The 14934-nt window shown below is 38.4% G+C and overlaps 1 protein-coding gene across 2 annotated transcripts in view; it reads left to right on the top strand.

The window, feature by feature from the left end:
• The window catches only part of PKDCC (protein kinase domain containing, cytoplasmic), a 45262-nt gene that overhangs the window by 14684 nt on the left and 15644 nt on the right, over positions 1-14934 (top strand). For both annotated transcript variants that reach the window (XM_073339045.2, XM_073339046.2), the window contains exons 2-5: positions 4008-4130; positions 7112-7383; positions 12180-12259; positions 13614-13721. In XM_073339045.2, the coding sequence (XP_073195146.1) occupies positions 4008-4130; positions 7112-7383; positions 12180-12259; positions 13614-13721 (583 nt within the window). The remainder of the gene's footprint in view (positions 1-4007; positions 4131-7111; positions 7384-12179; positions 12260-13613; positions 13722-14934) is intronic.

Here is a 14934-nt window from a genome sequence, read left to right on the forward strand (position 1 = left end):
AAATCTTACAAAAGAATATAACTTTCTCAGGGGCTAACCCTGTGTTCTTTAGGCATCTAAAACTCCTGCTGAAGTCAGTGGGAGCTTTAGGTGCATAAGGAATACAGTCTTTGATTGAGAAAATCTAAACAGTTAGTGAAGAACTCAGTAAATACACCTGCTTTACAGGGATTATTGTGCACAATATGACAACAGTTCAAAATTTTATATCCGTCTTATATTTTCCTAAGGAAAAAGAAAAGTATCCCCAGCTAGTAACTGTATACAGATTCTATACAAAATTATGTATTTGTAGTATTTCAGTGTAATGGCTTGACATATCCAACTATATTCATTGGATAATATTTCTTTTGATACATTTAACTGAAGCCATGCCATACTGGGGTATGAAATAATAACATATTTGGAAAGTATAATATGTAACTAGATGATAGAAAAAATGCTGTCCCTACAAAGAGAATTTCATTTGTGGAAGTTCCTGATTCACTCTGCTTGCTCTGCTTTTATATCTTTCCCATTTGGATAATCTTTTGACTCCAGTTTCATTCAAATTGTCTGTGTGGTTATTTTTCCAATTGCAGGTGGTTGATCCAAATATGTATGTATACAAATTAGTTACTTTATTATTGGTAGTGAAAATGACATTGTTCTATTTGGAACCTTTACAAACTAGATTGGACAAAAATCAAGAAAGTATACTTTGGGAAACAACCTTGCATTGACAGGAAGAAGGGCTAGATGATCTAATGAGCTAAATTTTTAAAGGAAAATACACATACATCTGTATGCTGTGTGGCTGTGCACATATAAATGGCCATTGTGGATACCTAATTATTTGTTTGCATCGGGACGTAGCTTCTTTTAAAATTTTCAGTCACCACAATTGTACTTACAAATGTTGCAGTGTATTGCATTTGCAGTTTTACTTTAGGCCTCCAGCCTTCATTTAAAATATATTGAAATGTAGCCCAATATCTCCTTTCCATCTATGACTTCCATGCGTCAATGATTCTATATAACAAAACAGCAATTCTATAGCTAGAAATCTTTTACATAAATAATAGTGATAAAGAAGAGCCAGATCTATTTCTTTAGTTAGAATTACGTGTGATGAAGAAAAATATCAAATAATTTTTAATGTATTTAACTCTGGACTTAATTAAATTAAATGGACTTAGCAAGAAAATTTACCATTGTGATTTGAAGAGAGAGTTTCTTGTGGAAGGAAAATTGGATTGGGCCCTTTAAGCTTTCACAGCAATTCAAAGCAGCAGAATCTGTACTAAACATAAATATCAGTCAGCAATGATTTTTGCAGGAGTGCAATTGTATTCTAAACTGAGATAATTAAATGCAGTGCTACCCAACCCCCGAGAACAAACCTATTATATTATTATGACAATTGGAACCCGTATTTTGAGATTTAACACTTACAAAAGTATTCTGAATTTATTCTTATTAAATATATATTTTAATTAAGATAAATTCATAATCTTTTAATATGCATATACATTTGCTATAAAGATACTTTGTCGTAATTAAAATTACCTTGTTTTTATTGCACTCTTTCAGAGGGCTTGAATGGCTCATGAAGACTGATGTCCTTGTCATTCATTTCAGAGTAACAGCCGTGTTAGTCTGTATTCGCAGAAAGAAAAGGAGGACTTGTGGCACCTTAGAGACTAACCAATTTATTTGAGCATAAGCTTTCGTGAGCTACAGTAGCTCACGAAAGCTCATGCTCAAATAAATTGGTTAGTCTCTAAGGTGCCACAAGTCCTCCTTTTCTTCTTGTCATTCATTATTGCTCTGAATTGACATTTACTGTAGAATTGACATTTTTCATTAAATTTGCCTTCTAAATCTTACTTCTTCTGTTTTATTAGTTTTTTTCCACCAGACAATACAATTTTATAAATCCCCTCTGTGATTCTGTAGAACTAGACTTCAGAAGGATAGAGAACTTATTAGGCTCTGACACCAGAAATTAACCTTTAAATATAATGGGCTCAATCTTACACTGCTAGTCCCCATCCATACAAAGGCTAAACTGTGAGGACTGTGTGATCAGGCATATTTTATATATAACATAAAAAAATTCACAGGCAAGTCCAGTAGCATTCTAGCAAAGATGCATATTCTATAAAATATTCTCTTTATATTTGTATTCTTTTTGGTTTGTAATGGTGGTAATTGTGCTGATGTGTTCTTCTAAGATAGTTTGTGTCATGCTAAGTTTTGACTACTGTACCTATATCAGAAACATGCTTCCATAAAAAATTGTGTCACAGATATTAAGGGACAATCCCTGTATCTGGTCCAAGAAGTCCTAGGTTAATGTGTATTATTAAAACTATGGTGTATCCCTATTTCAATTCCATGTGTCTCTAGTGTAGTAATACCTGCTACAAGTACATCTCCCGTGCCAAAATTTCTGTTGTATGTTTTTAAAATAAACTATTCTAGCTTTTCATTTTCATTTTGTTTGATGTACATGTTTTACCAGTTGTTTTGAAGTACAATGCTATTCTTTCACTGCAAGGAATAATTGCTTACTTCACTTATGTTTTTGGAATATTTTTTTTCCTTTAAACATGGACAACGATAGAGCTAAGGGGATGATTCATAACAAATAATTTGCTTACTGAATTTAACCTCTTTTTCTGCTTGTTAAATGTTTGTGAGCGTATTGCACAAATTTGCTTGCTATTCAGAGTAGTGAGTGAATTTGTTTGCAATGTTTTTTTTTTTTCATTGTTAGTTGATTGAGAACATTTAATTGCTCTGGCTATTCAAATGTTGCTTAGTTGTGATTGATCACGTAACACACAAGGTATTGTTTCTGAAACTACATTGGCTGAGCATAGTTCTTATAGGATCTGATTCAAAGCACACTGATGTCAATACAGACTCCCATTGACTTCAATGAGCTTTGGATGATGTCCATAATCAGGAGACGAATGGGTTTGAAGAAGCCGTGGTGTTTTTGAGCCTCTTAGGTATGGGGAGGAGATGAGTAGGATCAGGGGATTTTTAACCTTTTAAATCATGGCAGCTCTTCTACCATAAGACTTATTTGGCTGGGAGTAGAGTGTAAAATTGTCCCTGCTGCAAAGTCTGTAATCAGATCTTTGTTCAGCTCATTTAACTGCCTCTCTGCCAAGGCTTTGGCAAGGAGTTTCTAAAAGCCTGTCTCCTGGCTGTGTAAAACAGTCCCCATCCCATCTGAAATAAGTCACTTCAAGCACAGGCTTCAAATGTTGTTACTGTGGAAGTGTCTGTGCAAGTAAAAATTGATCACTCATGTGACTTTTGGAAAGCAAACATAAAAGGAGCTAGAGCATGACTGAAGTGCATTCATTTTAAAATATTTTGCAGTATTCACCCCTCTAACATAATTGCACATGTAACTTCAACAAGTACTATTAGAAGCATTTTCTGTGTTGAAAAGGATATGCCTTGACATTTGCAACGGCTCTTTAAAGTTCATTATAAAGATATAGTTGAACCCTCTGTCATATTTAAATACAAATAGACACTCAGTGCACTAGCAATAGTACTGCAAAAAACCTTGATCTTTACATGAGATTTTCTAATGCCTATTTTTAAGTACAGAATTATTATGATTATGCCAGATAGTGCATATGCTAAAATGAATTCCCATATCTACACATATATATATTTTTCCATATAAGTTTCTTGATAAGGGCCTTGATTATAAAAGCCTAGCCAGAAGGATATGCAAATACTGCATACCCAGCCACCCATGTGTGGCCTGCAGAGCCTGCACTGGGCAACTTAAGAGTTTCAATGATGGGCTTCGACAGGACTTCTCAGATGGAAGGATACATGACTGCGACATGGGGCCTTAAGGGCAGCGTCCTAAAACATATAGGATCCAAAGGTCCAAGGAGGATACAGGAGACTGTTTCCTGCATCCATGGAGAAAAGAAGAGCATGCCAAGAAGTATTACACTAATCTCTCTCCCTTTGTGTACTTTTTTCAGCTCTATGGTTACTGTTATCAGGATAGCAATGACATCCCAGACACGCTGACTACCATCACTGAGCTAGGCTCACCACTGGAGATGATTCAGCTTTTACAGACCTCTTGGGAGGACAGATTTCGAGTAAGTGCAACAACCATGGTATCTAAAGGACTTTTAAGTAGGATGTGAACACACAACTCCAAGCATGTGGGTGGGGGGGAAAGAGAGGTTACATAATTTACAGCTTTGTTCGCATTTATTAAACAACTGCTTTGCTTGGGAATGTTAAGTCTTGGTTTGTCTATAAGACATAACACTCCCATTTTTCAGTTTTTAAGACACTGCGCTATTATGTCTGTTGATGGTACTGTGCTATTCATGTTATATCTTCAAAGGTTTCATACTTGTTAAAAACTCAGAGCTTGGCATTTTTGGCTTGAACATTGTGCTCTGCAACTGGAATTCAGACAATAGAAGGATGTGACATCTCTATCTTGATCATTATCATAAGCTGATTTTATAATTATTTCCTACTGTTTCCTGTTATGTTGCCTTTTACTAGGGGAGAGTAAAGGGTAAAGCAAGTTTATAAATGTACACAGATCCTAAAACAGAGTTTGCCCAGTGAAGCCCACTTTGGCAATTTAACAGAAACATGGAGGTCACATTTAATTTGTATGGAATGGAGCCCAGATTGTAGAGGTACTTTCATCATGACAGGGTATGCTGAGCTGTAGTCTCGGTGGGATGTACCTTACCATTAACGATTAGGGCAGTTACAGGCTTCTTTTAGAGCTCTGTGAACTGCATTTGGCCCATGAGTTAAACTTCCATTATGTTGTTCTGAAAGAAATAAATTCCTAATGATGACTCAATCTGAGTTTTTAGTTTGCAATGGCCAATGAAGTGTACTTCTGTCTCCCCCACACCTCACCCATGCAACTGCAAATTATGGCACAGTGATGTAAATTGCAAAAGATGCAGTAGATTACTGGCTTGACCATATCACATAGGATGTGGGTGGAAATTCTCTTTAGAATGGGTATCCCTTACAGGGCAGTTAGAGGGAGATGAAGGAGAAATACCTTGGCAATGCTGGTCTGAATCACAGAGATGTAATTATAAATAGAATATTCTTGGAACTACTGTAATGAAGCCTTAGGCAATGTCATAACTATTACCTTATCTAGTGTGCAGCTGTCATAGAGGAGAGGAAGAAGGATGCAAGTTCTCAGCTGAATACATGAGAATTGTTTATGTATCTGCCCCAGTCAAGCAAACATTAACATGGTTGTTTAACTTTATACACTGAGGTAGTACCTTTGTGCTTACAGGACAGGGACCAAATCTCCCCAAACCTATTGAAATCAGTGGAAAGCAATGGTGCAGAACTGAGTCCTAAAATGTGTATTTTAATCTTGTTGTGGGGGATATACACACACACAGCCCATATCAACACTGAGGGCAGGTACATAGATAAAGGACTTCAACAGGGCTCAGTACAGGCACAAGGGTCTGTGTCAGTGGATCCATCTGCAGGATCAGGGCCTTGGTAGTGTTTGAGGAAGGAGGAATGATTTCAGATTGCAAACAAAAATCCCTCTTTAGTTTTTGGCAACATTTGTATACTTTTATGCAGAGTTTTCCGTAGTAGTTTAAGAAATCTGTGAAAAGTGATTTTTTTTCTATATTTACCTTTGAGCAGTTAGATGTTAATTATAATTTTGTTCAAGCTTATGGTAACGATTTTAGCACAGTGTTCAGCTCCTATAATGAGGTTCTGTGCAGTGCTCCTGACCCAAGGAAAAAATCACATTGATATTCTGAATGTTAAATGCTTCAATTTGGTCTACTTTCATTTCCTCAGCAACACGATACGCCTTTTATATATAGCATCCTCTGGGACTCTGTATAGAAGATTTCTATAAATTTCAAGAGGAACAAAAGCAGTCAGTGCAGACATCCCATAACCATGCTTGTATTCATTTATACCTACAAGTATCTCTCCATAAACTTTTGATATTGCTTAAGTGGAACAAAAATGTTTCAGGTTGGTAAGGCAGGGGAAATGATTACAGAAGTATTGGATAGTCCTAATATCTCACAGACGTAAAGTCTGTGAAGTATAATGTAAGCCACATTCAACCTCTATTTTCGTCTGAAGTATGCATTTAAGTATTTCCCTGAGTATATCATTTATGTCCTGAGACTGAATTGTGATTTGACTACTTTAATACATATGGCCTTAACAACAGTTTTAACAAAAAACCAAAGCTAACATGTTAAACAATAAAAAGCTTTCTAGCCTGCATAAGACATGTCATTAATTGAATACAGTGAATGAGCATGCAAATATTTAGCTGCGTGCATATTAATATTGTTTTTGATTAGTGTGTTATACAATACATACAAAGAAATATTGTCAAGTCTTCACATAAATGAACTGCCAACAGTAATAAAAACTATAGGGTTGGGTCCAAATTTGAAGGTTCCAAATATTATTCTCTTCTATCTATTTGCAAAGCCCAGATAAGTCTTCCCTCTATGGCCCCAATCTGCACATGTGTGGAGATCCATTAACTTGAATGGGATTCTGTGTGGACAGAAGGGTCTGTCTACATGGATAGGCCCTGTTTCTACAAAGACTTAGCTTTATGCACTGAGACTAGTTCCACTGAAGTCAAACTACTCTCAGTGTGACAAGTTAAGAACGTGTCCATTTTTAGAGGATAAGAGACTTAGATTGCAGGATCGGGGTCTACGTATGATGTTTTATTAAAAAAAATGCTTTTATTTCTATTAAAATAATAAAAACAAAACAAAAAAGCCTCAGCAGCTCAGAACTCATGAGCAACTCTACAATAATAAAATTGCATAGGGGAAAAATTGGTAAAGAAGCACGTTTTAGTATCAAGCTTCTAAAGGTTACATTGAAGGAATAATGTTAAATTTTATGAAGAATGCCTGGAATGTACTCACTCTCTGATTCTGATGATAAATTTATGCCAATCTTGGTTCATTATTATGTGTGTAACTTAATTAAAGCAGATGCATTATTATTATTATTATTTTTACGTGCTCCATACTAGACAAGTAACCCAGACTGTGCTTTTACCTTTCAGATATGTCTCAGTTTAGTTCGGCTTTTGCATTATTTGGCTCACTCGCCTCTTGGCTCTGTGACTCTGTTGGATTTTCGCCCTCGACAGTTTGTGATTGTAGATGGAGAACTGAAAGTGACAGATTTGGATGATGCCAGCATAGAAGAAAGCTCTTGCACCAGTAACCGGGACTGTTTTATAGAGTTTCCAGCCAGAAATTTCACTCTTCCCTGCTCTGTGGAGGGCCGATGTCGAAATATGAATGAGAAGAGGAATCTTTATAATGCGTACAGGTAGCTGACCAGTTATCTAAGTAGATAAAGTGAATAAAATTTGACAAGAATTCTGTATAGTCATTTATAGCCATTGAGGTCAATGGAAATGTTGGATCGGGCCTTTATAATTATAATTTATAATTAGTTATAATAACTATAACAATGAATAATTTGTGTTGTAAATATTTGTTTCATTAATAATAATACATAACATTAATATCTTGGAAGTACTTTGCAACCATTGGGTCTGATTCACTACTAAAGTCTATTTTGGTATAACTCCACCAAAGTCAGTTACACAGTAAAGATTTATAGCCATGAAAAACTGGGGTAATCTTAGGATGATTTGGGCACAGTTACTGCATTATTAATGAAATGATTCACACAATGCATCAATGCTGTCGATTAATAAGTGTTATCATCCCCTTTTAAGTATGAGTCAACTGAGGCTGAGAAGTGAAATGACTTCAGAGCTGGGATTCGAATTCAAACGTTTCTGTCTTCTAGTTCTGTGCTCTGACCACTAAACCATATGCCTCTCTCATTAGACCATGCCTCTTTTCTGCTGATTATAAAACTTGCTGGTTCAATTGTTTGATAGTCAAAAACCTGTAACGTCATTTTACTACTTTAGTGTAGACCAATCTCCCAGGGGTTATAATGAATATAGTGATATAGTTCTCTCCTGACAATTGACCCCAGGCTTCTGTACGCCAACAAACCAATTGCTGTTCTTTGAATAGGCAATGATTTGCTTGCTTCTTGCATTACTGCCCATCCTCCAGTGCCCCTCATTGAGGTCTGCACATGGCAGATAGGTAATCAGGTGATATTATGTCTGGCCAGTCAGAACTCTGAAGAAAGTGTCAAGCTCAAATGTGTTTCTTAGAATTTCGTTTCTTAAGGTTTCTTCAGATTTACAACTGAGGAATTTTACGTGAGGGTTTTATGTTTGTGGTCTTGGCTCTTCACTAACGCTGATCACTCAACTCACTCTTTGGGCCAAACACTGATCCCAATGAAACTTTACTATTGGCTTTCATAGGATCAAGAATTCATTCTTAATGCACTGCTTCTAATTGTGTTGTGGCTTGATGTGCAAGTGCGCTGGAGAGACAGAGTGCTGTGGACTGATCCAGATGGGACGGTAGAAGGTCTCAAGGCAATGCCATAATTAGGTGTGCTCCTTTTTTAGGCTTCTCTTTCAAGTATCACACCACTCATTCCCTGCCAGACCACAGCTAGAAGAGACTTCTCCAGGGAGAGTCTTCTGCTTTTGTCCCAATGCACTTACCAGCATATGTGTAACATTATCTGACCACACTGAAATGCATTCCACTACATGACTGTCATGTGCATTTGCACAGTGCAATTTTTAGTGTATTCTGCAAAATTTTCCATTTGCTTGGGTTAAAGATCCTCCTTAGTGAATTAGTTTTTCATTAGGGCCATTTTGCTGGACTGGCCAGAAAAAAACGTTTAATGTTTAAGTGTGCTTTTCAGCCATTACACTATCATAAATGGGGATATGCCCATGACACAGTGATTTCATGGAATGGTTGCTGGTCTCACTGAAGAAAGCTGTCTTTTTCTATCACAGTGGTTAACATTTGTGAGAGTGCTATTGAACAATTCCAGAGGTTCTAAAACCCCGTTTTAATGGGGTTGCCAAGGGCTGGCATTTGCCTTGCTGGGGCCTAGGACTGAAGCCCGAGCTCCATTGCCCAGGGCTGAAGCCCAAGGGCTTGAGCCCTGAGTGTGTGTGGGCTCAGGGAACAGGCCCCCTGCCTGGGGCCAAAGCCCTTGGGATTTGGCTTTGCCCCCCCCCCCACATCCCAAGAGCAGTGGGGCTCTGGCTTTGGCTCCCCACCCAGGGCGGCAGGGCTCGGGCAGGCTCAAAGTTCAGTCCCCCATCCTGGAGTCGTGTAGCAATTTTTGTTGTCAGAAGGGGATCGCGGTGCAATGAAGGTTGAGAACTCCTGAACTATTCCATCTGGTCATCAGTTTCTAAAGATCTGTTTTTACACTTTGAAAATCCTAATGCTTTTAGCACCCCCTATTGCTTATTATTATGCTCACACAATAGGTCTTGGTATGAAAGCAGACCTACACCATGGTAGGCTGCAGCTGCCCTTATGAATGCATCTGCAACAATCTCTATATGCTCACTCAGCAAGGACAAAACTACAATCTACTTGGTAGAGACTAGGTCTTCCAGTTCCCAGATTCCCATGTATTGGGACACTGTGATGGCAGGTGAATGGCAGTACTACTTTCTGAAGCTTGGAAAAAAGGTTTCTTGTCCATATCTGGTGCTACTTGATAGTCCAAACCTGCAGCACATTAACCAATGGTATACATTTTCAGTAGTATCTGAATTTATTAGAGTCACCCATGAGAAACATCACTAGGCCAGTCTCCTGGTTCCTTCTCAGGGTGGATTATTAGAGCTGAGAAAATATTACAAAAAATTGTTGTGCAAGTATTGGCTTGGATGTTTAAATTATTTCCTTCAGTCACATATGCATCCTTTTGTGCCCTCAAGGTGCACATTTTTAACAGTGAGGGTAATGAACCATTGGAACAATTTACCAATAGGTTTGGTGAATTCTTCATAACTGAACATTTTTAAAACAATATGGGATCTTTTTGTAGGTGAGATGGTCTAGTTCAAAAAGGAATCGTATTCAAAGAAGTTATCTGGCCTGTGTAATGCAGGAGGTCAGACTACTAGAAGCTCACAGTGGTCCCTTCTGGCTTTATAATCTACAAATCATAAATGCAGAGATGTAACGTAACTATCGGTAGTGGGGGGAGGGAGGGCACAATGTGAAGGTTCTTCTGGTGGTAGCAGTGGGACTCAGGGCAGGGCATATAAACCCTGGCAGAAATCTTGGGGGGCAGGAGGGGGTGTCGGCGCACGTGACTCCGCATCCCCTCCCTGCCACAAGGTGCCTCTGCATGAATGTTCCAGTTTGAAAAAACAACGAGGAGTCCTTGTGGCACCTTGGAGACTAACCGATTTATTTGGGCATAAGCTTTCGTGGGCTAAAACCCACTTCATCAGATGCATCAGTGCCAGTTTGAGTTTCACTGGCACTGAAGTCGATGCATTTCAAAGTCACACGTGTGAGTGTTCATATCAAAATGTTTGCACGCTCATTCAATTGAGGATCAGAAACAATACTATGTGACTTTTCTGTCCAATTGTAATATCCAACCCAGTCTGAAAAGCAAACTGTGACCTTCAAATACTTTCAGAATGCTTCTGGTGATCAGTCGCAATCCATTTATGGATTTTACAGGTACAAAACATTTACCAGATGAATTCTTCATTGGTAATGATCTGCTTACCTTTAAAACACTATGTATTTAGAGTGCTGCTTTTTATATAAAACACTAAGAAATCTTTTATAATAATCTAACGTGGGGATTTTGTAAATATCCTTTTTAGAAGGGATGAATTTTACTCTTGTATAAAAAAAGTTAACATTTTCAGAAAATATTAATTGTATAAAGTGGAAGTATGTCAGCTGAATAGGCCACAATACTGGCTCCTGTAGCTGACATTTTCCAATCAATAACTTTAACTTTAAAAAAATTATGCTTATGTGAAACCTGCTTTATTTTCTCCAGTGAGTATGATTCACTGCAGTTTCTATGGCCGTGTGGGGGATGGGGAAGCTGTACTTTACAGGATAGACAAGGCAACTTTCTCAGTAAAATTTCCTATTTGTGTTACCATTCTGGTTATTACCTAATATTTATGTCTGGTACTTTTGTTTATATTACCAGATCCTGAACTGTCCATCTTTATCTAATGTTCCCTCTGAAACAGGGTTTGTAGAGGTTAGTAATATTGGCTTAGCAATAGAAATTTAAAGGGGCACTGTGAAATTACTTCTACCTTTAAATAATAACAGAGAAGTGAAATCAGCATACCTTTAATTCCAAGAAATTATTGCTGTGCCTGCATTTCCAAACCCTAGATGTGTTTTTGTGAAGTCATCACCATTTAACTTGCATTACCAGTTAAATGTTTGCATTTCGGTATCACCAGGCACTGAGCACAGGGCAAGAGCCTTCATAACCAGATGCTTGTTTCAAGCTTGTGAGAAATTAAGCCAGAAATTGTAGAACCTGCTTTACTTTTTGTTTCCTAGGAAAAGCAATACAAACTACCTGAATCCCTAGCAGGTTTTGTTGTTGGTTTGTTTTTTTTTCTTCAGCAGAGAATGTGCATTCAAACATGGAGTCCATTCGGGAACATCATGAATGCATGTTAATGATGACCACACCAATATTCTTGGGAATATTGAAGATGTCCTGAATTTCGGTGGTGTAGAATGATCCCCCCTGCCCCCCCGCATTCATCTTAAAGCCTAAAAATAATGCAGAACTGCAAAGGAAATAATCGTTGAAATGAAATAAGCAAAAATCTGACCTGTATTTTTAAGGATTTTTGGGGAAAAAACAAGACTTTAGAGTTTGACAGTGTCCCTTTAATAAAGTTTGTCCAAGTACAGACAGCTTGGCAAATAGTCACAATCCATAGGGCTTCACAGCAAATTTCTGTGTTAATGGAACATTTACAGGTAGTTACAAGGCAGCCTTGTATATCGCAGCTTAGGCTGGGTATGCCAGACAGCTGTGTGACTAGTCTCAGCTGTATATTTATTTGATTATAGAATATGATTATATTTCCTGAATAGGTCAAGGACTTAAGAAATAAAATTCTAATAGTTTATGTTGTTCAGTGGTTACTAGACCCATGCAAACTTTATTTTAAAATATGGGTTACTTTTCCATTGCAGGTTTTTTTTTACATATCTTCTGCCACACAGTGCTCCATCCTCCTTAAGACCATTATTGGATATGATAGTCAATGCTACAGGTAATCCCACTGTAAATATGTGATACTGCCAAATGTCTCTCTTTTTCATATTACTGTAAACTTGAGTGTTTGTTTGGGGGCGGAGGGTGGGAAGGGCGCTACATTTACATGTATTGCTTTAGGGCCAGATTCTGCTCTCACTTAGGGTACGTCTACACTGCAGCCGGAGGTGTAAGTTCCAGCCTGAGGAGATGTACCCAGGCTAGCTTTGAGCAAGCATGCTGAAAATTGCAGTGTAACTGTGGTGGATGGGCTAGTCACTGGAGTATCTACCTAGTATCTCCGATGGGATTGTACTTGGGTGGCTAGCCTGAGTCGCTGCTCATGCCACTTTGGCTACACTGCTATTTTTAGGTGCTAGTTTGGGCAGAGCTAGCCCATGAATATCTGTCTGAGCTGGGAATTACACCTCCAGATGCAGTGTAGATGTGCCTTTAGAATTAAATTCACTCCTGTTCAGAGGAGCCAAGATGAGGCCTATATACCATTTAACTCTCTATTTTGAGGTCTTAAGTAGTATTTAAGTGGTATGTGCCTTGTCCTGGACCCCAGCACAGGGGTGAATTTCACCCTTACATAGGTACAGTTCCCACTGCGAGTCGATGGCAGTTTGACCGGAGCAGTATTTGACTCCAAATTTGGTCTTCTCTGTATGCAGCTCTCAGGAGGAACAAGCCAGGCCACAGAATGAAATTCATCCTGATCAAAGGGCCCATGCACAGCCCTCTGCAAAATGTTAGTCCCATGTTAAGGGATTCATTGATATGGAGGGCCTTGAATGGGCCATCTCTACTGAGAGGAATTTGAACCTTGGAGACAATTTATTGCATACATCGCCTGGATGACATTAGAGATGATTTTATGCTTCAGAATCCAGAGTAGACCATAACATTATCTTTACCATAAAATGACATTCAGACAAGAGTAGCTTGAGTATGTCTTAACTGTACTTTTGATTTCATGCCAGAGGTTTTTTTTCCCTGCCTTGTATTCAGTACATTTTTATGGGGGGGTATAATGTGCCAGGCTATAAATAATTTCAAAGGGAATTCACTGGAAAGGAGTTTCCATCTCTTGTGGGTAACCCATCCTATCCTATTCAGACAGGAAGCTGGTTGTCTCAGTACACTAGCTGCACAGCTTTGGAGACACAGGTTTAGGGCTTGACTCATCGCACATATGAAAATCAATTTGGCAGTCACTTTGTAATGCCTAATGGACTTTAAGTCCACATTACAAAAACATCACGCAGTTTGGCACAGCTGAATCTTGATCCTTTGGAACCTTACTCAGATATAATCCCTATTAATTCCAAATTCTTTGTCTAAATCACTGTTTTTCTGTACTATTAAAGGAGAACTCCACTGGGGAATAGATGAAACAGTGGCTCAGCTAGAAAGAGTTTTGCATTTATACAAGAGTGGCACATACCTACAGAACGCTACACGGATGCCGAAAGCTGGTAAAGTATTCCTTTGACAAATGTAAAGCTATTGGTTCAATCTAGACTGTGAGGTGTAGAGGGAAGCAGAAATAAGGAGAAGAGACCAAAAAGGTCCCTGAAGTCATGGAAATTGAAGTCCACAGCAGGGCTTCCAGATAGTCAGACTTCCACGGGTACCAAGGAAAGTACTAAGGTGGGTTGCTGATGCCATGGAGAGTAGCTATCAACCACGTCAAACCTGTGGGAAATCTTCAGTATAAACTCCTGCTGAAAGGTAAATCATGTCAAAACACTTATCTCTCAACCTGCATTTTGGAACCTCCTTGAGGTGGGAGTTTGGGGCAGGCCAGAGCAGGGAGCCCATGAAGAGAGAGCCAATTTATCTCCATGATAATACCCTAGCTCTGCATGGATATCTTAAGATTCATGGGATTTCCTTGCAGATCTTGCAGCTGCTGCAGGTTAGAAGCATTAAGCCTCCTACCTACTCTGCAGGGGAAAATCCCTGCAGCCTTCAGCTTGCAGAAGTGATAAGGTAACAAAACTGCATAAATTGACAAAGAAATTGCATAAAGTTTACATGCTAAGGTTTTTCTTTCACATCTTAACAAAAATCTCTTGTATAGCACCATAAATGAAAACAGTGCTTTTCAGACATAAGAATAGATCAGTATTCTACCTTGAGGACCACATTACAGAATGTAACATTTGAAAGAGGGGAATAGGTAAATGTTCTTGTTTAGACAAACCACTTAAAAAAGATGCTGTGCAGAATTTATCTTTTTGTAGGTGCAATATCCATGTCATACTTTGAGCTGCTGGAGGGTGATAGGAAAATATGATGGTTTTCCTGCATATGCATAGCAGAGAGAAAGAGATGGGTGGTAAATGAAGATGGATTTAGGGTAAAGGATTAGAAAAGTTCAGTGAAGCATTTCCCTTGTGACCGACTCATGAGTCAAATTTATTCCTGGTGTAACTCTGCTGACTTTAGTGGACTCTGACCCCAGGGATGAATTTGGCTCACTAATCACAAATAATTCGATATTTATTTAGTTGTAAAATTGGCAAGAAAATTGTTTCAGGTGTTCATTTAACTTTCTAATGTTCAGATTTTCATCACAGTCTTTGCTGAGTGATACCTGTCAACACAGTCAAATCATTCTCAGCAGCACAATCAACAGTACAAACACATCCTTTGTTGAGGAAGTGCCAGGAAGGTTGAGGTTTT

Source organism: Lepidochelys kempii, chromosome 3 (genome assembly GCF_965140285.1).
Source record: "Lepidochelys kempii isolate rLepKem1 chromosome 3, rLepKem1.hap1, whole genome shotgun sequence".
Lineage (NCBI taxonomy): Eukaryota > Metazoa > Chordata > Testudines > Cheloniidae > Lepidochelys > Lepidochelys kempii.